Source organism: Leptonychotes weddellii, chromosome 10 (assembly GCF_054177405.1).
Source record: "Leptonychotes weddellii isolate Sample4059 chromosome 10, ASM5417740v2, whole genome shotgun sequence".
Lineage (NCBI taxonomy): Eukaryota > Metazoa > Chordata > Mammalia > Carnivora > Phocidae > Leptonychotes > Leptonychotes weddellii.
This window is the reverse complement of record NC_138378.1, coordinates 89117043-89142181: the sequence shown is the minus strand read 5'-3', so window position 1 is coordinate 89142181 and position 25139 is coordinate 89117043. Positions and strand designations below refer to the sequence as shown.

The 25139-nt window shown below is 44.2% G+C and overlaps 2 protein-coding genes across 5 annotated transcripts in view; both read left to right on the top strand.

Moving 5' to 3' along the window:
• The window catches only part of IL36G (interleukin 36 gamma), a 153306-nt gene extending 142912 nt beyond the window's left edge, over window positions 1–10394 (top strand). For all 3 annotated transcript variants that reach the window (XM_081796764.1, XM_081796766.1, XM_081796765.1), the window contains 4 exons: window positions 2959–3026; window positions 3501–3605; window positions 4290–4429; window positions 7198–10394. In XM_081796764.1, coding sequence (XP_081652890.1) covers window positions 2978–3026; window positions 3501–3605; window positions 4290–4429; window positions 7198–7407 — 504 coding nt within the window. In that variant the 5' untranslated portion in view covers window positions 2959–2977 and the 3' untranslated portion in view covers window positions 7408–10394. The remainder of the gene's footprint in view (window positions 1–2958; window positions 3027–3500; window positions 3606–4289; window positions 4430–7197) is intronic.
• Window positions 4315–23709, top strand: LOC102731225 (interleukin-36 beta). Of its 2 annotated transcripts, XM_031019964.2 has the most exons (7): window positions 4347–4429; window positions 15374–15433; window positions 17777–17873; window positions 18667–18754; window positions 19300–19407; window positions 22178–22317; window positions 23110–23709. In XM_031019964.2, exons 4-7 carry the CDS (start codon window positions 18739–18741, stop codon window positions 23320–23322), a joined length of 477 nt encoding a protein of 158 aa, XP_030875824.1. In that variant the 5' UTR covers window positions 4347–4429; window positions 15374–15433; window positions 17777–17873; window positions 18667–18738; the 3' UTR covers window positions 23323–23709. The 2 variants fall into 2 exon arrangements, with proteins under 2 accessions (XP_030875825.1, XP_030875824.1); XM_031019965.2 differs by lacking the exon at window positions 15374–15433 and having other exon boundaries at window positions 4315–4429.
• Window positions 23710–25139: the final 1430 nt, after the last annotated feature.

Genomic DNA, 25139 nt, shown 5'->3' with positions numbered 1-25139 from the left:
ATGGACTCTGAAAAACAAACTGAGGGTTCTGGAGGGGAGGAGGGTGGGAGGATGGGTTAGCCTGGTGATGGGTATTAAAGAGGCATGTTCTGCATGGAGCACTGGGTGTTATGCACAAACAATGAATCATGGAACACTACATCTAAAACTAATGATGTAATGTATGGTGATTAACATAACAATAAAAAACTTTTAAAAAAAGATAAAAAAAATTATTTCCACGTCTAGGATCTTTGGCTTTAAGAGTACTTACTTGAATTCAATTCAAGCCACACTTAATGGTGTGCATAATTTTCATTGTTGTATGTGACAATAGAACATTAATAGAATCTGACAAACTGGGTTATGTTTACATAGCAGAATCATATTCCTTTTTATAACCAGCATAAATATTGATAGTCCTCTCAAATATAGCTAGGGTATCATGTAATCATATTATCCATTCCTTCTACTCTAAGACAAAAGTTCTGGTCCATTTCTTCAGTAGATGGGCTCTCTGCTTCTCAATTATCCACTCCAGTGGTTCAGTTCTTCCCTCTTATCACCACCATCACTTCTATTTTAATTTCTCTGATAGTTATTCGCACTAAAGTTTAAACTGGAGACTTCAGAATGGAACTGATTGCTGGCAATTCTGGAAAGTACTGGATGCTCTGAATGTTGGGAAGAGAGGGAAAGTTCAGTGGAATAGAGGCTGAGGCCAAAGAGGACACATGTCATCGTAAGACATAGGTTTTTGCAACCTTCTTCTAGGCATGGAAAATTCAAGCTATACTCAATGGCTTTTGAATCAATGAAAATACAGCTCTCTGGGTTGTGTCCCTTGGGCCCCCTGAGCATCTCTTGGGCTGATGTCTCCTCTCCACATTTGTGGTTCATGCACTGAACAGACTACACTCTCTTTTCAGAGGTCTGAGCATCAGTTTGGCAGAGAGTCCCCTCCAGAGGTCTGGGCATCAGTCCTACAAGATCCTTCCTTTGAGCTCCTAGGTTCTTTTGTTCCCTCTTGTTTCTTTCCTGTAGTTGTTAATTTCGGGGATACTTCAGCACCTACTTGTTACTCTTTAGCCTTCTAACATATTTTGTAACCAGTTCCCTTTGAAATTCCTTGTGTGGGTTCTGCTTTCCACACTAGATCCTGATTGAAACAGAGACCTAAGGAATTTGGGGGCCAGATGATAGGACCCTTTAGATGCCATTTTGTGGTGAACATCCCAAGACAGGAGGTATGTTGATTGATACATAATGGAGAGGCTCTTCAGTTGAAGAGGGGACCCAAGAGAGGTGACACTGACTGAGCCTGGCTTTGAACACAAGTGTGTCTGAATTCATTATCACACTCTCTCCTGGGGTAACAGATAAACTGGAAGCCAAAAGTGATGGGATTGAGGCCTCAACAAGAAAGGACAATATTCCTCCAAGGGCAACAAGGAGATGGGGGTGAAAAGTATGAGAGGTTGAGCAAGGAACTTTTCAGGGCTGGGAAGAGGAGCTCATGGAGGTGCTTGCCTAGAATGCTCTGTCTTAGCCCTTCCCTCCCACCCCCCAGCTAGGCGGGTAAATACGAAGTTGTTTCCAGTCTCTTTTTTGAAATTCACCTCAGTCAAGTTAGCTTGTGCAGCAGAAAATTTTTGTGCTTGACCTCAGCAGATGGAGAGTGGGGGTGTAATAAACATGGTACCTCCCACCAAAAATAGTATTAATACCTGTTACCATTCACTGAGAACCTACAAATGCCCTGCATTACTAGAACAGAGGGTGGGGGATAAGTTGGGATCTGGGGCTCAGTTTTTAGGGAGATCATTGCTGACTATTTTAGTTCTTAGGCAGTTCTGGAGTCCACTGCATTTTGGGGGCACCAGGGACCAGGCTTGCCTCTGTTAAGGGTATGCTGCTCAGTGCCTGTGGCTTCCCAAGGGGGTGGAGGTGCTGAAAGAGTACAGTAAGGGAGCTTTCAGCTTAGTCCACTTTTCAGGGGTGGCCTGGGTGGTTCAGGCATAGTTGGATGGCCAGGAATGCCATGTGGACCCTGCCTGAAGTCCACAGCTAATTTTGCAATCACAGGACTCCCTTAGTGGAACTGTAGAGGGCAAGCTTGCCTGCCTCAACAGATGGACTCCTTTTGTGAAGGGCCTGGCATTTCCAGTTACAGCCTGAGTGAAAAGGCAGGAGAACTGAGTTCTGGGGAAGTCCCTCAGTCTCCCCTTGCTGAGAAGCCTGGGGTCTGTCATCGCTCTATTTCCGTGTGGGCATGGCTCGGTGCCTCCTTCTCTGGCAACTCATGCTGATGCTGTGATTTCTTCATCTGAGTCTCAGGATATTCTGACATATAATTGCCACGCCCCACCAAGGTAGGTGGCACCTCCCCCATTGTACCAAATAAATGGCAGTCTCTGTCAGAGCCCATCACTGCTCTTGGGAGCTGTTGGAGCTGTGATTCAGTCCCCTGCACTTTTGATAAAGGTTCTCCAACTTTTCAGCCTTCCCTCTTTTCTGTGCTTTAGGGCTCAGGGAAGGGATGGGGCTATGCCAGGCTCTGTGTCTTGTCCAGTGCTTGTCTAGCTGCTTCTCACCTTCTCACTTCCCAGGGAGTTGCTGGGATCCTGGCAGAGCTGCTCTGCCCCCAGGCAGAAGCAGATGTCAATGGGGGAAGGAGGAGGAGACACAGGCATTAGGCGGCTGTGGGTATTTAAGGTCAAAAGTCACGCCTGGCTAGAACTTCTAGGAAGATACTGTCACTGGCTGGATTTTCGGGTGGAGGAAGTTCTGCCCCATGTCTCCTCCCTGTCGGTACCTTGAAGTTTTGTCTCAGGAGGTGGCTCAGATTTTCTGACTAGGCTTTGTGTCAGGCCAGGCTTCCCAGCTCCTTGTCCAGAATGAGGATCTCAGTAACTAGTGTCCTGGAAAGGTCTTGGAAATGTCTCCTGACGCTCATGTCTCCTATCACTGTCCCCACAGGTGTTGAGACAACCCCACTATGACATGCATTCGAGGAGTCCCTATCTCTGGAGAACCCTTTACAGCAGGTGATGTTGAGATGGGGCTCTGGAGGCCTGGGACACCTGCACTCATACCCGTCTCTTCTGGATCTTCTGGATATGCCCCAGCATTTTCTGCCCCTCTTTGTGTATAGCCCTTACCACCCAGTGCTCTCCAGCTTTCCCTGGACAGTGAGCTTCTACAGGGTGGGGAGCAGTGCTTATTCTCTGCTCTAACTCCAGACCCAGCACCAAGCCAAGCACACAGTAGTCATCAGAGGGAGTAGCTGGTCTTGACACACATGTCCTATGGGACAGTTTACCCTCTTAGACCATTTGCAGCCCTGGCCCTCCTCACCACAACCCATAGTTTTCCCAGAAAGAAAGGCTGAGCTGAGGGTCATGTGAATGCTGTCAGTTTTGGTGTGTAAACCCTGGACCTTCCTTCCTGAAGGGCCTAGCATCTAGCAAAGCGGCCTAGTTATAATGGTTCTTCATTATTCTTTTCTATTTAAACTGTAGTGAATAAACCTCATACTGGGGAGGTCTCCGACTTGAATCAGCAGGTGTGGATCCTTCAGGGTCAGACCATTGTGACAGTTCCACGGAGTAACAGTGTAACCCCAGGTGAGTGGTCATCCCGTGGCTGCTGCCTTCGAGGCAAGGGAAGGGTCACATTAGTGCACCTGGGATGCTGGCACTGGCCTTTTGTGAAAGGGTGGCTTGACAACAGGGCCCACCTGGAAGGAGGAGAATTTCACACCTGCCTGGGAAGCCATGTCAGGGAGAAGTTTGTCTGGACTAGGATTTAGAAAGCAGAGAGGGTAGAGCAGCCTCCTGGGGGGCAGGAGAGCTGCTTTCAGTAACTAATGGCCTGTCCCATGGAAGAGGAGTATTTTATTCTGCCTGGCTTCAAGGTGTCCTAAAAGGACTAAATGAGTGGGTACAAGAAGGCAGATTTCAACATCACATTAAGCAAAACTTGCTAATGGACAGAACTCTTCAAGGATCAGAGGGGCTGCTTGGGGTTGGAGCTTCCCACCTTCAGGTGTTTACGCAGAGGTATGACAATCTCTAGGACAGGGTCTGCCACCTGTTTAACTCTGTGTGTTTGCTCCATTTCCTAGGGACGTGACTGGTATGTCGTATGAATGAATGAATGAATGAATGAATACAGTAGTTGGCCATTTGGTGGGCCTGGGGTAGCAGGGATGACACTCAAAAGGTTTCTTCCTGCCCCACCTGAAAGATGCTGGCCTTGTCCTGACTTCAAGAGGAAACTGACACCATCTCCCCTCTTACCTTTATTAGTCACTGTCACTGTTGTCCCATGCAAGTATCCAGAGTTGCTTGAGCAAGGAAGAGGAGTTCCCATTTATTTGGGAATAGAGAATCCAGATATGTGTCTGTCTTGTGAGAACATAGAAGGGCAGCCCACTTTGCAACTGAAGGTGAGTATGAAAAATGACGTTTAAAAAAAAGGCCAATTTCTTTTATAAGATGTGTATTTGGTAGGTAATCTAATTTTAGAATTAAAAAAAGAAATATTCACCTGTTCTTTTTTTTTAAGATTTTATTTATTTATTCATGAAAGACAGAGAGAGAGAGAGAGGCAGACGTTGAGGGAGAAGCAGGCTCCCCGTGGAGCAGGGAGCCTGATGTGGGACTTGATCCCAGGACCCTGGGAGCATGACCTGAGCTGAAGGCAGATGCTTAACCGACTGAGCCACTCAGGCACCCAAGAAATATTCTCCTATTCTTAAACATAGTTAATATTCCTGGATATTTTTGAGTAGTGTACATGCAATTGAGCTATCCTGACCCTCACTAGTTGAGGATGTTTGTCTTTCTTGAATTTTGAGATATTCTCAACCATTGTTTCTCTCTTTCATTCTGCCTTATCTTTCCTTTTGGAATTCCTATGCCTTAGTCATTGGAACTTCTAGATCCCTCTTTAATATCTTGTCTAATTTTCCATACTTTCTATCCTTTCATTGTTTTTGTTTTTTGCTTGTTGCATCCTGGGAGAATTTCTTGGTTCCATTTTCGAAGTCATGATTCCATTTTAAGCTTTTCCTATCTGCTAAATCATTCTCCCCTTGCCGTTTTCTGAAATTTCAATCTTTACTCTTGTTCCATAAACTTCAGCTCCATAAACTTCTGTTTAATTCAATTCAATTTAATTTAACCCCATCAAATTCAGTTCAGTAAATGTGTGAGTTCTTACTGGCCTTTAGCTCTGTTGTGGCCATTTGACATACATTGGGGCACAGAACGGCAGAGAGCCCTGCCCTCATGGGGCGTGGATTCTAGCAGGAGGAGAGAAATGGTAGACAATAATTATCAGGATGGGTAAGTTGGTGATGTGTGTAAGAGTGTTATGTCCCCTGGGAGAGCAGGATAGAGAGGTGGGCAGTGCTAGACCCAGGTGGAGTCGGGTTGCCATAGAAAATAGTGCAGCAGGCATGCTAAGATTTTAACAGACAGTAGAAGGCAACAAGAGAGTTAGCCAGCTGGGTGTCAGGGAGGGCAGGGATTAGCAGAGAAAACAGTGACAGGAGTGAATTAGGGAGGAGGAGTTCGGAGAGATAAAGGCAGATCACAAAGGGCCTTACTGGCATTTATAAGGACTTTGCCTTTCAATTTGAGTGAAATGGGGAATTATTAGAATGTTTTTAATAGGAGAGTGACATAAATGGACATAGGTTTTAAAATAATTATTTTGGCTGCTAGCTGAAAGCAGACTGTGGTGGAGGGCAGGGGTGAAAGTCCTATGGGGAACTTCGACGTGATCTAGGTGAGATCTGATGGATGAGGGGATAGCAGTGAAGGCAGATAGAAGCCAGTCTGACTCTGAAAATATTTTATTTAAATTGAGGCAACAGGATTTGCTGACAGAGTGAATGCAGAGTGTGGTGAAGGTGGACTGAGAATTACATTTTCAGCTAAGTCCTGTCTAGTAAGCCGCCTTTCTATCGTGGTTTTGTCCTCAGATGGACTGAGAATCGACCACTGCATTCTGCCATGTGTGGGTCCTTAGGGACCTTGGTGACAGCAGTGTTGCTGCAATGCTGGAGGTAAAAGCCTGGATGGAGGGGGTTTAAGAGAGGGACAGGAAGGGATAAATCCAAGACAGCATATATAGACAACTATTACAGGGAAATTTCTGCAAAGGGAAGCTGGGAACGGTGATAGGCAATCGAAACAGTTATTTTTTAAGATGGTAGAATGACAGCAAATATGCTAATGGGAATGATGGAGAGAAAGCCAAAATGATGAATTGCTAGAGGAGCAGGCATAAGCTGGGGATGGCAGATGGGACCTGCAGCCCAGTCCTTCCTAGGCCGGACATTGAAAGGGAGGAGGAGGACGTACTGGAGTTTGAAATGAGAAAGTGTCTTTTTATTTGTTAAACACATCTCTATTGAATTTCTCTGTGTTGAGGAATGCAGTGATGAACAAATCTGGCAGTAATGATATGATTGATAGATAAATATACTAAGTTCAGATGGTAATCAGAACTAATGAAGAAAATAACCTGGTAGCGAGATAGGGAGGGGGTCCGAATGTGGCTGAATTACAGACCATTCCTGTGTAGTGGCTCTCTGGAGATCTTTAATTTAGTTAGAAATACTTATTTTACTTAAATACATGGTACATAAACATACAAAATATACTTCTATATGTGACATAGAAGGCATTTTCTGATTGCTCTATTTACTTTGTTGTTGTTTTTTGAATGCAAATCCTTTGGTTTTTTAGACCCTCTTGTGTCTTTTTCCTGGCACTGACCTTTCTCACATGCTAGCAGTTGGTCAAAGACTAACACGGAACTTTGGTTAGAGCAATGGTGTTTGCAGGGCGGCGGCCCTCACTGCTGCGGCTTTGGTGGGAGAGGTCCTTGGTTTTTTGCTGCAAATCTGCATCTCCTTCCTTTTCCTCCGCTCGGCTTCTTGTGTGAGAAGAGTTCCAACTCATTGTTCGAGTGTGCCCACGTGTTCATTAACCTGTTCCTGTGTCATTCCTCCTCTGTCTCTGGATTTGAGGCTGGGGTCTGGGAAGGTGAGATGGTGTGCTCACTCTGCTGCTCCTAGGCCTGTTTTAATAGAGGGATAAGGCTTTCTCGAGCTTTGGAACATTTACTGATTGCGTGCAAGTAATGTTGAAGGACTCAAACAGCCTCTGCTTCTCCTGCGGGGCCTTCTCTGTCATATTTAAGGAGGAGGAGATATTGGATCTGTACAACGAAGTCAAGCCCGTGGAGCCCTTCCTCTTTTACCACTCAAAGAATGGCAGGACCTCCACCTTCGAGTCCGTGGCCTTCCCTGGCTGGTTCATCGCCTCCTCTGACAGAGGCCACCCCATCTTCCTCACTTCGCACCAGGGGGGAGTGTACAATGTTAACTTCAATTTAAATATCAATGCTTGAACTCAGGCTTGAGGGGGCAGCTTGGTCAGAGGTCTTTGTGTTAAATTTTTGAGTTCCCAGTGTGCTTTCCTCTATATTATCTCAGGGTCACTTTCACATCAGTGCTGAGAGGTGGGCAGGACCCTGTTATCACCGCACTTTATGAATGACTTCATGGCAACTGAGGCATAGAATGTGGGCTCAGACATAGGAGGGAATGGTGATGTGATGTAACGTTCTGTCAGGCTGAAGCTGTTCATCCCACAGCTATCCCACCGTATGAGTATGAGAAATGTCGGGACCCAAAGACATTAGGGCATTCCCTGGGGCTGGATATGGAGAAGGCTCAGAGCTTATGAATCTTACCCAAGACCGGGTGACCAGTGCGGAACTGATTGTTTTTGTTTTGCTTTGTTTCCTTTCCTATTTGGATTATATTTTCCATATAGTTTGTATGTTGCTAGTATATCTCAAGTTGTATAATGTATCCTTTTAAAGGTTAAAGAACTTTTAAAGATAAATAATTCTTAATAACAGTTAAATTATGTTTTTTCCTAATTCTAATATGTAAACATAAGGCCAAATATAAACTTCATGTTTTTACACAATAAGAAAGCTAAAACTAAGATATAAAATGAAATAGCAAGCATAGTAAACTGAAATTAGCAAGAGTGATTGAATGAGGATAGCTCTGTGGGTGAGCCTGGGACCGGGGCTTAGCTGGGGGGAGGAGGACCCCTGTCACTGCTGATAGGCTGGGGAGGAGATGATGCATGTAAAAGAGAACTATTATTTCACTACTTTCTGTACAGTCTCACAGCCTTGATTTCTTTGCCTCTTCTAGACTTTTCCTTTTAGGCATACTCACCATCCACATAATCCCTTTAAAAACTGCAGGAAAGGTCCCTTTCTCTGGAACAGAGAGCCTCGCTTTTTCACCAGCCATGCTTCAGATGATGTATTCTGATGAAATCTGTTGAAATTAAATCACTGATTGTGAATTTAATTGTAGAAAGATGTAGCTCAGATATGGTTCTGTATATAATACATTTCTTATTTTGTCTCTGATGTTACAAATGCAGAAAATTCTATTTACTTAAATAAAATTTCCAAAATAGTACCAGTAAATTAAATTTTTTTTTTCTACTTTTGGACAATCAGACCACATACTCTACTAGCCAGGCCAGTAAGCAATCAGTAAGCACCGATTTAATGCAAGGTCTCTTGATTCTTTAAAGTTTTCTTCTTCAATTACGTATAGTTTTAGCATTGTAGTTTTATAAAAAACAACATTAAAATGGGCACTGAGCTAATTCTGGGATATTAAATAGAAGACTTGGTTATTGAATATTTATGACTATCCTCACTGCTAATAAATGGTGGCAGTGTCTTACATCTGCCAATTTACATTGTTACATTGTCGGTTGTTACATCTGACAGTTGGGATCCAATGACACATTTGCTTGTGACAGGATTATGGTCTGAGTGTTACAGCATCTCCAGACTACTACAGGCTGTGTGGTGATTCCAATGTCCCATCTCTTTTCTCTACCACCAAAACTGTTCATGCAGACACTGTGACACTTTGGGTTGTCACTTGGCACAGATTTGAGCCCAAACAAAGCTCAAATATGAGTCTTGGTGCCATGTAACTGGCTATCCTGATGATCCAGAAGAGGTTCTGATAACATATTCAGAGTGTAATCAAAATGGAAACATAGTAATCTCATAGTTTGTGGAACTGGAGAACAGACTTCCAGGGATCCCTTGACTTATCCGTCACATTTGAGAAAGACCACAGCATATGAAATCGTGGAAGGCTCCTGTGAGTAGCAACATCCTCATTTTCAGGTTTATGGCCTGGTGAACATCTAGTTTTCACACATTTGAATATCAAATGCTCTGATATTTGAGTTCTAGGAGCTCCAGGCCAACATTCCTTGAAGGATTTGGTTCTTTTGGGTCTTTAGCAATGGGGTGGTATAAGGGGCTTGATGCATTGTGTTGGGGGAGGTCATCGAGAGGATATGACCACCAGTTGACCCATGAGCTGGACTCTGGCAGTTGGAGGCTCCTTACCCCCTCCCCTGTCCTTGCAATGTGTGTGTTCTGCTTGCCTTTCCTGCTCCCAGAAGCTGCCCCAAAGACATAAGCCTTGAGATAGTGATGTGATGTTGAGATATCTGGTTGGTATATGTGGCCCAACCCAGTTAAAGCCTCTCTATATATTTTTAATATTCTAGAGATCTACTTGTCTTGCAGCCACTCAAAGACAAGCGTTGTATGTGAGTTTCCTTGTTTATTAAATTTGCCACCTACCGATCTGGGGTGAATCATCTCTTTCCTTTTGGTCTCAATCCTGACCCCCACATATGGGGACCAGTTTCACATTATACCCAGGAAGCTCCTGAGGAGGTGTAATCTGACAGATTACACTGAGAGAAGGGCTTTTGGATTCTGGTAAGGAATTAAGAACCTTGTCACCAAAATCACAACTGCAGTGAAACTGTTGAGTGGGATGTTTTTCTGCTTTGGGAATCATATCTTCTGGCACCAGGACTGCTAAAAGACCAAAGACTGCTTCCTGAAGCTGGACCTGATGATACCGTCCCTGAACTCATGAACGACTGGGCATGAGGGACCGAAGATGCTGCCTCCGGGACCCTGAGAACAGTGGCTGTAATAAATAATTCTTCATGTCAATAAAACATTACTTTTTCTTTCTCAGACTTTAAAAAGTTGTTTAAAAGAACATTCTTCCAAAACAATACATGTCTATGATTAAAAGTGATATTCTTCTGCCCTGATCCTATTTCCGTGATGCAACTGTTAACTCTTTTTCAGCTCTTTTTTCAGTTTTCTTCCATGTGTCTAGGGATATATTTACTTCTATTTCTTGAGTTACCAACTTTAGACATTATCTTTTCTACCAGACAGATGTCATTTGCCTCTCTACTGTACAAAAATCATATGCCCTTTATCTGTTTGCTACAAGTTAATAGAAGTAGTAAGTCAAACAAAATTATATTTATAGAGAGTTAGATGACCTTTGGGTGGGCCCATTAGACAATGCTCTAATATGACATTGAAAAGGCACACAATAATCCTTTTGCCTTTTTCAAGATTTGGATAACTTTTCTGAATGACATCATTTTCCTTCAGCCTATTCTTTTCATGGGTAAGGAAAGTGGGGATCGGGGCACCTGGGTGGCTCAGTCGTTAAGCATCTGCCTTCGGCTTGGGTCATGATCCCAGGGTCCTGGGATCGAGCCCCGCATCTGGCTCCCCGCTCTATGGGAAGTCTGCTTCTCCCTCTCCCACTCCCCCTGCTTGTGTTCACTCTTTTGCTGTGTCTCTGTCAAATAAATAAATAAAACTTAAAAAAAGGAAAGGCAGGGATCCTTGGAAGTGGATATGACTTGCTGCGGACTGCACTGACATTTATTAGAAGGACTGGAAGTATGATAATCTTGATTTTTGGTCTTTCAATTTCTGTCTCCTTGTGTTGGGATGTTATGAAGCACTGTGTGAGAAATCAGCAACAATTACCCAGAGCAAGACAGCAGAGCAAAGTATGAGCCACCTCGTTCCCATCATTGGGGCTATCCTTACCTAGCAGGGTGTCAGCAGATGACCCAGCTAGGGCGGAACACTCCTGGCCACCTAAACATTGTTATGTAATGGTGTCAGTGCTGAAATATATTGTGTATCTATATTTCTCAAACTTGAAACAATATCAGAATCATCTGGGGTCTGAACTAAAAACTCAAATGTTTGGGCTCACTCTGGACCTAGTAAATTAAAACCCATTCACCTCAAAATTCCAACTTAGTAGGTTTAGAGCAGGGCCTAAGAATCAATATTTTACTAAGGGCCTTAAGGAATAGAATGCACTCCCACTGTTTATATGCCCATCATGTCTGTTTTAGGGTAGTTGGCTAATGTCAACTAGCAGAGTGGTTTTATTTGCTTGGGTATCCAGTGACTCTTCTATGGTTGATGCTTTCTGGTGGGCATTAACATATAATACAAACACCTTCACATTTATGTCCACTCCCATATGTCCATCCACATGTCTTTACTCCCTGTCTCCTTATCTTTCAGTCTTCTGATCAGCGAGCCACTCATTGACTACTGCCCAGGAATCTGTGTGTATTGTTCCTTTGGAACAATACCAAGTGAATGACCAGTAGTATTACTCCCAGCTACTCCCATTGAATTATTTCCTCTCTTCACTATTTTTCAAGGCACTGCCAAGTGTGGTTGTAAAATAGTTGGCGATCCATTTTTGCCTTATAGACCATAGTGAGCTGACCCATGTGTAAATAATACTTGGGCTTTTTTCTCCTCATTCAACTGGCTATAGGGAGACCCCCCATACAACTGCAAATGCAAGCTAGGGGAAGGGCATTCGTACAATTGTGCTGGGTGACGTGGGGGTCTGCATTACCTGCTCATATAGCTTACATGGACCCTCTAGTTCTGCTTGGATTCAATTCTGGATTGAGAGTGAACAGCTGCTGGGCATGTGTCTAACTTTATTGCTTGGTAGTCTGACATAATTCAAATCAAAACGGACAGTTTGGGATGAATGGTCACTTAGTGCCTCATATATGTGTTTCTCCATGAGGGCTCAGTAACACACAAAGAGCTATTTCTGAAAAAAGCATAGAATTCTCTGCTATAGAGGGCACCAGGTGGCTCAGTTGGTTAAGCATTCTCCCTGGGCTCAGGTCATGATGCCAGGGTCCTGGGATCAAGTCCCATATCAGGCTCCCTGCTCAGCAGGAAGTCTGCTTCTTCCCTTCCCCTTGCTTGTGCTCTCTCTGTCACTCTCTCTCTCAAATAAATAAATAAAAATCTTTTTAAAAAAAGATTTTATTTATTTATTTGACAGAGGGAACACAAGCAGGGGGAATGGGAGAGGGAGAAGAAGGTTTCCCGTGGAGCAGGGAGCCTGATGCGGGGCTTGATCCCAAGACCCTGGGATCATGACCTGAGCCGAAGGCAAGACGGTTAACGACAGCCACCCAGGCACCCCATAAATAAATAAAATCTTTAAAAAAATTCTCTGCTATAGAGAATTTTCTGCTTGATGCCCCTCCTTTATTATTCCCCAAAGTGAGCTTTTCCACATGATGAGCTTTAAATTATCTGGGACTGTTTTTGATTTGCCTTTAATCTGGACAGAAATTTTGCAGAGTGTGGAATTCCATTGCAAGTTTTTTCTTTCCATGTTTGAGATAATCATTCTACTGTCTTCTGACTACCATTGTTGTTATCAAGAAGTTAGTTGTCAGTCTTTTGCTTCCTTGAAGATAGTGCCTTTTTATTATCTGTTGCTCTTACTAGCTTATCTTTGTCTTAGATTCTATGCAATTCCAGTCTGATACGGATTTCTTTTTATTTACTTGGGATTTATTGTGTTTCTTAAATCTGTGAATTGGTGTCTTCATCAGTTTGAGGAATTGCTAGCAATTCTTTCTTCAAATAGAGCCTCTGCCCTACTTTATCTTTCCTTTTGGGACTCCAATAAATGTCATAAGCTTTCTCACTTTATTCCCCACATCTTTTCCACCCTTTTCTGTATTTTCCATCATTCTTGTGTCTGTGCTATAATTTGTATTTCTTCTCATTTATTTTTGAATTAATTAATTCTCTCTTACTCTTTTTTTGTTTCCAGATTTATTGAGATATAATTGACATATAACATTGTATAAGTTTAATTTGTACAAAGTAAGGTGGTTATTTGATACACATATTTTGTTGTCTACTTGTGTGTTCTTGTAGTTCACTGAATTTCTCTAAAAGGATTATTCAGGGTTCTTTGTCAGACAGTTTATTTATCTCCGTTTCTTTAGGGTCAGTCATTGGAGTTTTATTAGTTTTCTTTAGTGGTGTTGTGTTTCCTTGATTATTTGTGATCCTTTATTGATGTCTGTGCCTTTAAGGAAGTAGGCACTTCTTTCAATTTTTGTAGGCTGGCTTTGGAAGGGAAAGCCCTTTGCCAGTCAGCTTGTCCAGAGATTCTAGGTGGGCTTGCTGCTGAAGTTCTCACAGGCATGTCTGGTGCCTGGGTCACCAGGTGAGCAGACCTGGTACTTGGGTCCATAGGGGCCAGTCTGGTGTCTGGGTTCACTGGGTTCACAGGCCCAGTGCCTGTCTCTGGTGGTAGGCCTGGGACTGGGGTCTGTGTAGATGGGCCTGATGTCTGGGTCCACAGGGGCTGGCCTGGTGGTGGGGTGGCCCTGGAGCCTGGGTTTATGGGAGCTGGCCTGGAAGCCGGGACTGTGGAGGCCACCCTGAAGCCTGGGTCCATGGGAGTTAGCCTGTAACCTGTAGCTTTGAGGGCCATGAGGGCCACTCTGGAGTTTGGATCCATGTGGGCTAGCCTGGAGGCTGGAGCCATGGGAGTTGGTCTGGAGAGTGGGTCTCTAGGGACCAGCCTGGTGCTGGGGTGGGCTGCTAGCCTGCATCCATGGGAGCCCACCCGGAGCCTAGGTTTATGGGTGTAACCTGTCTAGAGCCTGATGCCATGGGGTCTGGCCTGGTGCTAGGGCAGCCTGGGGGCCTAGATCCACGGGAGACTGCCTGAACCTTGGGGCCAATGGTACCAGCTTGGAACTGGGGCAGGCCAGAAACTTCATTCATGGGAGCTTATCTGGAGTCTAGATTTGTGAAGGCTGCCTTGGGTGCTGGGGCAGGCTGGTAGCTTGGGGCCATGATGCTAGGGAGGGCCAGGAATCTGGATTAGCAGGAGGCTGCCTGGAACCTGGGTTTGTGGGGGTCTGCCCAGTGCTGGGGTGGACTGGTAGCCTGGTTAGAGCCCATCAGAGGTCTGGGGCCATGGGAACTGGCCTGATGCTGGGATAGGCCCAGAGCCTCAGGCCGCAGGAGTCAGTCTGGTGCTGGTGTGGGCTGATGGTAGAATCCACTGTGAAGTCAGTTCCTTACTTCACTCTCCTCCCATGAGTTGGATGTCTCTACCTTGGCTTGGTTGGGGGTTGGGCAATGGGAGTAATGTGAAAATATGTTTCCTATCCTTTTTTCAATACATCTTTTCTTATTTCTGTGTTCTACCCAGGTGCTGTCATCCCTCACCTGGAATTCTTAGCTCTTGTGGAAGTATTTTTATGTATGGATAATTGTTCAAATTGACATTTCTGGGAGGCAGTGAGTGCTAGAAATTCCTATACCATCAGTGGTACTCTCTAATTCTTCCTTCTGCTGTGTGCTGTCTGTTGCTAAATACAAGTTTTGGTTTATATCATTTTATTTATTGTGTTATATAATTCTAGAGATGCTGTTTAACTCTTCCAAATCTGCCACATTTCATAGTTTGCTGTTCTAGAAAAATATATCCATGTTTGTCATTTGCTTCTTAAATATGGTTAGGATAGTTGTTTTATGCTCTGTGTATAATAATTACAGAATCTGATGTCTGTGTATGTTTCTGCTATCTTACTTTGTTTATTTTTTTGGTTCTTGTTCTTGTGATCTTGTTTACTTGTATGCCTGGTAATCTTCAACTACTTGTGGCTTGTTGCCTTTGTAAAATTATTTAAGTGGCTCTGCCCTCCTCTAGAGAGGCTTTCTCTTTGTCTGGTAGAAAGTGTTTGGTCTACATTAAACCAGTTTGAGAGTTCCTGGCTCAGTCAAGCTGTGAGTACTCAAAGTGGAAATCCTCCAGAGGGCCTCTCCACAGCCATAGCCTTCCAGGAATTACTTCTTTTCTTTATATCTTTCCCTCCCCCACTTTGTTCAGTGCCAAGACAGCCCACTTCATGGGTCCCAGAGATTGGGGAAAGGTAAGAGTGGGTCTAGATCTGGTTTGCTTGTCCCCCCTACAGTCATAGGCAGCTCCTGAGTCTTGACCTCTTTTTTTGTGTGTGTGTGCTGCTGTGACTAGAGTATGGCGTGTGTGTGTGTGTGTGTTATATCAGCACAGAACATATACTTCAGTAGTTTTAATGCTCCTTTATTTCAGATCCTGATTCCATAAGTCTGGGATAAACCCTGAAATTCTGCATTTCTGACAAGCTTCCAGGTGATGCGAATGATACTGGTCCACAGGTCACACTCTGAATATTGAGGATATATAGAACAAGGACTGTTCCATTTAATAACTTGGCAATATGTGAACAATAGCCAAATTGAATGATGGGAATTGTGCTATAGAAGTTGGGAAGGAACTGAGGTGACATGTTAGACCTTGACGTGAAGTGAAGATAGATATGGTGGACAAAGGAATGAAATCCCAAGTTGGATCCAGTTCTGGTTACCTGAAGAGAGAAGGAGGGCTATATCTCTAGATTTTATTCCTATGGAGTTCTTTTCTTACAGAAAGAGAAATTTCTTTCACATATTTGACCCAGTGTCCCTTCTCAGGATCATCCACCACTTGGTGGTAAAGGATACACCTCCATACTAGGGAGACATAAGTAGAGGTCTTGGGTTATCTGGTATCATCAAAGCCCCCATCACCTCAACTAATGGCACTGGCTACATGGAGCTCCATGTATTTATAGGATGAAATAATGAATCTGAAAGGATCCACGTTTTATTAGCTGTGATCCTGAGTGAGTTTGCGTGCATCATCCATACCAATGTATCTTGAATATTTGCTTCTTTGTACCTTATGGCAGGACATTGAATCTCTCTCCTCAAGATATCCAAGTGGGTCTGGTCCTACCTAAGGAGCATGGGGGTGATGCCATAGGCTCCAGACTTTCTTCTTAGAGTGTGGAAATCAACTCATGCTAATGGATACCTAGGGCAACTCCTCCTCATAGCCACAGATTGATTCTGAATCCTAGTTTTGACTCAGAGACACCTACTGCACATTTAGGTGTGGGTGCTTCATGATTCCACACTCCTGAAGGAATGGTTATGGGGCGAGGACAAGATGATAATGACCTTTCACATCCCACTGTGCAGTGGGAATCCCTTGGAACTATATACAGTGTGAACATGAGGGTGTTAGGTTGTTAGATAATTTGATGAGGTAGCACAAATGTCAAGAGCTAGGATGAGCTATTGGTGGTCAAAGCAAAAAGGCTGGTAGAGACAAATAGGCTGATCTGGGGTCTGGTGACAGACATAGAAGACCTAATTGCTTAGTTGCTTAAAGACTTAGTTGCTACAGGAAGCTGTCGTGTACTGGGGGCTTTGCATACTCTTCTTTAACCCACACAATAATCTAACAAGGTACAATGCATTTCATATAGTAATCATTTGAGGATCAGAGATGTGAAAGGACTCTGCCAAGGACACAAGTCTGAAAGTTGCAAAGCCTAATTGTGAACACACATCTTTTGAATATAAGTCTCTGGCTTTTGAACACAAGTCTCTGGCTTTTGAACACTAAACTACTATCACAGTGTGGGTTCTCCCTGAGAAACCCTACCATTGTCCCACCAGAAGCTGGGGAGGCTGGGACATTTATCCACGAGCCCTTTCCCCCATTGGTTGAGGTTGCCGCTGAGATGAGTACTCTTGAGGTATGAAGCTGACAGGTGCTGCCAACTGTCACAGTGACAGCGAACTCAATTGGCCTGAAGGGATTGGGGCAGAGTATCAACAGCATTGCCTCAGCTTTCCTTCATGTAAGACCTAATGTGTGTCTGCTAGCTCAGAGCAGTGGAGCATCTGGGAGCCAGGCTCCCTTTCCCACTAATCCAGGGCAGTGATCTAGAGTCAGTGATAGGCAGGGTATACAAGAGCTGGCTTTGCCCAGGTGAGGCTCCCTTGAGTGGAGAAGCAGCATGCACACAGACTCTGAAAAGCTGGAGAAGCATACACTGGGGCATTTTTACCTGGTCTGAGATTGGCAGAGAATATGGTGACTGTGGACCAGGAGTAGTTGCAAGCTACACAGGTCTTAGGGGACCCACCCCTTCCTTAGTCTGTATTAAACCTACTAGGGGCTTCCACTCCTAGGAATAACATTCCAGTATGTCACTTTGTGGCAACAGAATCCAGTCATGGGCCCTGGGGCAGTCCCATAATGTTTCTTTCCTCAAACTTGGTGTTGATGACTATATTTCCTGGTTATTGCTCTTAAGGGCTTAGCATGCCCTACTTCTTCAGGGTGAATAGACAAGTCATAGCGATGCTTGGTTGATATTTACATAAAGACTCACTGACTCCTCTGGCACCAGGAACCAGCAAATATTGAGTGTCAGGCAGTCCCAGCCTAAGTGAGGCAGAACCTCCTTCCTTCCCCATGTGGATAAAATGCTTGGGACCTGTTGGAGTCAGTCAGAGCACCTGAGTCCAGAGGAAGCCATAGTCCATAATAACAGATTACAGGTGCAGCCTGAAGTCACAAAACCTATTGACCTTTGATCTTCTCTTGCATCTGGGTCTCTGGTTTCTCCTGTCTTTTCAGCAAAAGAACTAGGAGTCCTAGACAACTTTCCAGAGCCCTTGGATGCAGATAGAACCTTAACTTTGGATCCAAGGACAAGAGTATCTCTTGGACAAAGGTAACTTCAACTCAGATGCCATTTGTGGGGAGTCTTGTTTCACTGCTCTATATCTAGCCTTGGGGAGCCTTGGGGGGGGCCTTGGTGGAAGGCACAGGGTGCTGGAGGAGCTAAGCCTTCTTCCAAGAGTGCAGGTGGTGATTTGCTTACTCCCTGTCCAGTGATGACTATTGAATCAGGCCGTGAGGATCCTGAGGCGGGGAGGGATGTGAACAGCTGCCTCTCACTATGGGGAGTTTATGGCCTTCTTGGAGAACTGTCCTGGTTCCTTAATCAAAAGCCCAGGGACAGATGGCTCCTGACAGTCAAAACACATAATGGAGATCCTAGTGATGCCTCTTTGGATGAAGAATGGGTGAAGATGGGGGTTATAGAGGCAGATTTTCTGCCAGTTATTTAGTGGTGTTCAAGCTTGAAGTCCGGATGAGTGGTGACTCACCAGCCATATGGGAAGCTAGAATGGAGATAGATGCCCAGTCTCCCCTCCATTCCTTCCTTTAAATCCGGAGACTTGTTGCACAAAACAGTGCCTGAGGTGATGCTCTGGAACCTCCTAACAATCACAAATGTGATGGATGGAGGGCACCCCAAGGCCATCAGAGTCTGGAGAACGAGGACTACCCAGTCAGGACAGAGATGGAAGTTTCCATTTGGGGTTTTCTAGCGTTGGATGTGCATCTGGGACAGGATCTTGGGGCAGCTTTCTCAAAAGAATTTTTACACAAAATTCCAGGGTGGAGGAGGGGCAGTGAGAAATTGATGACATGTTTTTCTTCTTTCTTTCCCCCACAAGACCAGCTGCTGACAACCTCCTCTGTATCATCTGATCTACCTTGTCCTCTTCACAGGAAGCCCTGAAACCATCATGGCTACCTCACAATGTGAGTGGTGAATTTCAAACCAGCCTGGAAATATCTCCATCCTGCCTCACCAAAGACAATAGAGTACCGGGCCCCTATCATTTACTCAGTTACGGATGCATTTATTGCTAAAATATGCAGATTGCAAAACCTGCATTTGAAAATCTGGGAGCATTTAGCTCTTTTCTTATTATGTATGTTCAGAATTATTATTTATTTCAATAAAGAGGGTAAAAAAAACCAAGAAACATACTGATGACCAATTTGAATATTTTTGGTTTTGTTACTACCCAGAGACTATCAATCAGAAAAAGACAAGTCACTGATATCCCTAGAAAAAAGACGAAAATCTTTTGGGGACTATAAATGCAGGTAGATCCTTACAGATGCTTTGATCCACAAACCAGTTCCTGCCTTATTTCTCTCCCTTTCTCCTTATAGCCACTCTTTCTCAGAGCAGTCAGCCTACCCCCAAGGATTCAAAAACCATTATTACCAAGATGCAGCTAGGGTCCTGAAGTTTATAATAACCTCATATGTGTTTTGTGTTTTCTGTCTTCTCTCAGCGGTAGATAGTCCCAGAATCTTTGGTGTTTGTGATTCTCAACAAATGGTATGGATCCTGAAAGAAAATTCATTAATAGCAACTCCTTTTAGCAGAAATGTCAGACCTGGTGAGTGACAATCAAAGCCACCCTTTCCTCTAAAAGGGACACCAGCTCCCCTGGGGTTGGGGCTGAGCTTGCTTGAGCCTGGCCTTGGGCCTTTCCTACTTCTGGGTGGGAGCCCAATGTCCACAGGAAGGACAAGGAGGCTCTCTTCCACAGAGGAAACCCTGCACTTAGAGATGAGGGTGTGAGGGGTTGGCAGTTCTTATCAAGAGAAAATGTCTTCAAATAAGAAGAGATTATCCACTTCAGCAGTTGACCTTCTCCTTGGAGTTTCTCTCCTTTAAATTTCAACCATATCACTACCTATGTCCCCAGAATCAAACTTGATCATCTTTTCACTATCAAACCTACACACTTTCCTAATTTGGTGTCCTCTCTTCTGATAATGGGGGATATTCCTTTCTCTCAGCAAAAATCAATCTGTCTCAGCTTCTTTCCCTTTTGCTAGGACTTCAATGTTTGATTTAATTCTTTTTTTTTATTAAAGATTTTACTTATTTGTTTGGCAGAGAGAGACACAGCAAGAGAGGGAACATAAGCAGGGGGAGTAGGAGAGGGAGAAGTAGGCTTCCTGAGGAGCAGGGAGCCCGATGTGGGGCTCGATCCCAGGACCCTGGGATCATGACCTGAGCCAAAGGCAGACACTTAACAACTGAGCCACCCAGGTGCCCTTGTTTGATTTAATTCTTCTCTTCCCTGCATACTCCACCTTTGTCTGTCGGCTGGATCCTTTCTATCACTGACAGACATGCTCTAATATAATATTTCTAAGTTTAATACTAAACACCTTCTCTTGATTCCCACATTCCATTCTTACTACCACTCTTTTTTCCCTGTATACCAATCTCTATACAGTGATATGTACTAGTCGTAGCCAAACTTCATAGAAGAGCTGGCTATACAACTTGTTTCCACTTCATCTCCTGCTCACGCTTGCATCAAACAACCTGACTTCTGAACTGTTCTCTCAAGCTCCCCTTCCCAAGGTCACCAAATATGCTCCTCCGTCCTCACAATGTTTGGTTCCTCAGCTGCAGTCAGCATAATCGATAACTCTTTCTTTCTTGAACACCCCCATCTTCTTCTTCTGTAGGAATAGTCTCTTGGCATTCTCCTTTCCAGCTCCACTTTCTCTATAAAATCTCCAAATGCTGGGGATCCTCAGATCTCAGTCTGCAATCATTACATAACCCCACTGAAGGGATTGGGAGTTGGTCTCTTAGATTGATGTATCACCTCTATCACTCTGACATTTATGCTTCCAACCAAGAAGTCCCCTCTGGACAATTTACCCATGTCCTCTCGATGTCCCCTCAGACATCTCTAACTTCATCTATCCCAAGCAGAATTATGGATCTGACTTCTCAAAACTGCTGATGAGCCCAGTCTTCCCCATCTATTAGTGGCATTACCATCACTTGTTTCCTCAAGCCAGAAGTGCAGGAGACATCCTTGATTCAATCTCTATCCAATCCATCAGCAAAGACTGAGGAGTCTCTGTGCAAAATATGCCTTATTTCTAAGATAATATAATCTCTCACCTGGGCCACTGCCATTACCTCCTCACCACCCTCCCTCCCCCTTCATTTGTGTGGCCTCTCATCCATTCTCTACAAAACATTAAGAGTGACCTTCTGAACGATGTTAATTGAACAGTATTATTCCCATGTGTTTGTGTTTTGGGGGTGCTAGGTGGGGGCTAGTGGGGAGATCTCAGGGGCACCGGTCTTCTTTCAGAGCCACATAGGGGCCTTTACCAATCCTTTCCCTGTGACACTCTCCTTTCAGACCCTCTCCAGCACCCATGTTTTCATATACTAGTTTCCTCTTAACTTTAAGGTCTTGGTTTGAACTTCACGTCTGCAGAGAGGTCTTTCTTGATTCCTCTATCTAAATTTGGTCTCCTACTGTCCCAGGCTTTGGTCCCTTCCTCCAAAGCAGGCATTGCAATTTATTGTGGTTCTGGTCATTTCTCTGCTTACATATTTTGGTCTCATTTTCTGCGAGGGCCAAGACAATGTCTGTCTTATCCTCAGCTAAATCTCTGGTGCCCACATGCAGCCTTGTCCTGAGTGGGAATTCAATAAAGAAAGTTGACTGGAGAATTCTCAACCCCCTGCCCTGAACGATGGATGCAGAGCACCCAGGTTCCTGGGAATTAAATTCAGCTGATAGCAACAAAAAGCCCACATAACTGGGACTTAACTAAGAAGTTTATTTCTTTCTCATGAAAAAGAAGGCTGAGCAGGCAGGCTGAGGCCAGTATGATGGCTCCGTGATACCCCCAGAGTCCAAAGATTCTAGCTTTCTGCTTTACCAAGCTCAAGTTCTCCTCAACCATCAACCAAGTATTTGAGGCTGGCAGTAAGAAGACACAGGGTATAAGAAAGGAGCTTCTCCCAGCTGAGTCAACTCCTTTTAAAGAACATTCTTAGAAATCCCACACAACACTTCCACATTTATCTAATGGGCTACAACTTCAGCATATGATCAAATTTAGCTGCAAATGTGGTAGGGAATTTTATTTTTATTTTTGGGACACAATATGCCTTGGTAACAACTGGGGTTCTGATATTAAGTAAGAGAGTGAAAATGGGCTTCAGATAATGATGAAGGGTCTCAGCTCCATGGTGAATGGGAGCTCCCTCCTTCTGAGGGAGTCCTGACTGCTCAGCATCCCCCCTGGCTAGGAGGAGTAATGTCAGGCCAGAAGGACTGGACTTTCTGCTGCCTGGGACCTGATACCTGTTTCCATTTTTCCTTGTGTTTCCAGTCAGTCTTGATTTAACAACATGTACAGACAAAGAATTTCATGATGCAGGAAAAGGCAATCCAGTTTACTTGGGAATCAAGGGCAACCATCTTTGTCTCTTCTGTGCAGAAATTCAGGGCCAGCCTACTCTGCAGCTTAAGGTGAGTGATCATACAGCTAATGAGAGAAGCACTGTGAGATGCACTTTTTATTTCATTTAACATATTGCTGAATAAAAATGACATTTTTTCAATCCTGGATTGTTCAGTTTAGGGAAGGAAATGTGACTTGGCTGACCCCCAAGTCAATGGGCATGGGTGTAACACTCATTTGAATGTAAGAGCATTCTCCGAAAGCTGGAGGGTACACCCATGAGAATGTTTCAAAAAGGCCAAGGAATGGTGGTTTCTTCATCCTCAGTTTTCTTTAACTGACTCCCAGAAGTCCTCCAAGATGCTAGGCTGCTCCAACTTAAGCAAAGGCCACTGCATGGCAGAGGAGACGGGGAGATTGTTAGTCTGGATTTTGTGGATTATATGCCTGTGGTCTCTGTACCGAAGGTAGCATTTGTAGTTATGAAGCGAATCCTTCTGGTTATGATGAACGCTGTAAGATGTCAACCCACTTGGAGGCTGGGAATCTTGTGAGATGCCCGCACCTGCAGATGGGTGCCCACCAGGAGCACCCACAGAAGAGACTTAAGTTGGTCTCTGTTCTCAGGGAAGATAGTGCTGTCTCAGAGAATCAGAAACACCTGGTGTTATGGGATGCTGGGATGGAGCCAAGCTATTGGGAGCCAGCGGGCTGTCTGTCTTGACACTTTGGTGTCCTTTCACCTGCCTTTGTCCCTGGCCTCTGTCCCTCCCTTTGGGGAAGCAGTCAATCTCAGGGCTGTGTTATTTAGACCCTTCCTCTCAATAATCCTCTCTAATGAGGCTTTTTCCTAATCCTAGGAGAAAAAGATCATGGATATGTCCAAGGAGAAGAAAGCGCAGAAGCCCTTTCTCTTTTTCCATAGTAGGGAGGGCTCCACCTCCACCTTGGAGTCTGTCTCCTACCCGGACTGGTTCATAGCCACTTCCAAAATGGCAAGTCAGCCTGTCATTCTCACCAAGGAGAGGGGCAAAAATTACACCACTAACTTCTATTTAGATCCTCAGGACTAAATTCCGCCTGGGCTGTGGGTGGCTGATTCCAGGACAGAGGATCAAGCAGTCAGAAAATCTTCCATTCCAAAACACAATAGGTCATCTTGAGAGACCTCCATGCACTGATGCCCAACTGTAGTCCACCTCATTCTCATCACCCAAAACCACCTCTTCCTTTAGACATCCATTTCTGCACCATGTTTCCCCTGAACATCATCCTAGTGTAAAACCCGAGTTACTTTTTATTCTTTCCTGATCTTGTCCCACCGTCCACTTATCTGCCATGTCCAGTTAAATCAATATCCAAAATTCTTCCTGTACACACCTCTCTCTTCCTTTTCCTTCTGATGACCTATGGCCTAGAGATGTGAGTTCCAAACATTTTTGTTCATAGAACCCTATCAATAAAAGAGTATTATCTGTTAATTCTCTGCATGTTTATTATAAATATTATGGTGTGTGTTCCCAAATTAATCTAAAGTTTTTATCTATTTAAGTAATCTCTACACCCCACATAGGGCTCAAACTCATGACCCTCAGATCAAGAGTCACATGCTCTTCCGACTAAGCCAACCAAGTGCCCCACCAAAGATGAATCTAAAAGATAAGATAAATGTGAAATAAAAATTTTACGTGTCTTCATCATTATAATGGTTCATATATCATTAGTTAATAATTTGACACATGACACATACTTTAGTTAAGATTAATTATTAACTGTAGTGAATTTAAATCAATCCATATTTCAGAGAATCACTTGTATCAGTTTAAATTTTTTTCAGGTGACTTCTCAGAACTTATTGTATTGTCTTTGTTTTTACTTACAAATTAGCTCAAAGCCGGCGTTGGTGGTATAGTGGTGAGCATAGCTGCCTTCCAAATTAGCTCAAAGGAGAAGTACCAGCTTTGATATTTTCCTGTTATTATTCATGTTTTCTGGAATTTTAGTCAAATCCTTAACCAACAGTTTCTTTATTGGGATACTTTTAGGTCAGTTGTCCCTTTGGTGAGGGTTACTTTATTTAAAGCCTGTAATAAAATCTCCAGATTCACTTAGCCAGTCACAAGGAACTATAATGTACCATAATATCCTGCACATGGATGTGAGCATGATGGACTCACTTCCCTCAGGAGACCTTGCCCTTCTCTGCATATGACAAGCAGTGGTATCAGGTTTTGCAATGTATACCCATTGCTAACTAAGTTCAAATTTCTTACCGAGACATAATCTCTTCCAAAACCTATCCTTGTGGCATTATCTCTTGGTGCCTCGCTGGCCATGGTCCTGAGACGACCCTTGAATTCTCCCTTACATCCTGTTCGCCTGCCTCTTACTCTAGTCATTGCTGTGTGACCAGCTCTGAGAAGATGTAACCTGATATCATGTCATCTCAGCTGCACCAAGCATCTGTCTCTCTCTGCTTGGGGGCTCCTAGGACACCTTGGGGAAAGACACTTGCAGGAACTTGCTTTGCACTCACACATGCACACACCTGGAAATGAGATGGAGCTGCTTATGAAGAACCCTTGACCAGTGTGGGATGGGAGTGGGTGGGTACCTGCTATTCTCTTGGGTTCTTCAGGCGCACAGTTCTGAGATGCATTCTACCTACAGGGTTCCTCAGAGGGTCCCAGGAGAATTGAGTCATAGTCATCCATGGCAGTGCTGAGCTCAAGAACACACTCTTGTATTGGCTTATCTCATTTCCCTGCTTCGGTTTCTCCATGCCCCACTCCTGTTCCCTGGGGTCACTTCTCATCATCTGAATGCAAAACCCTTGTCTCAGGTTCTGCTTTCCGGTGTAAACCCAGGCTAAGACAGATTCAATCAAAGA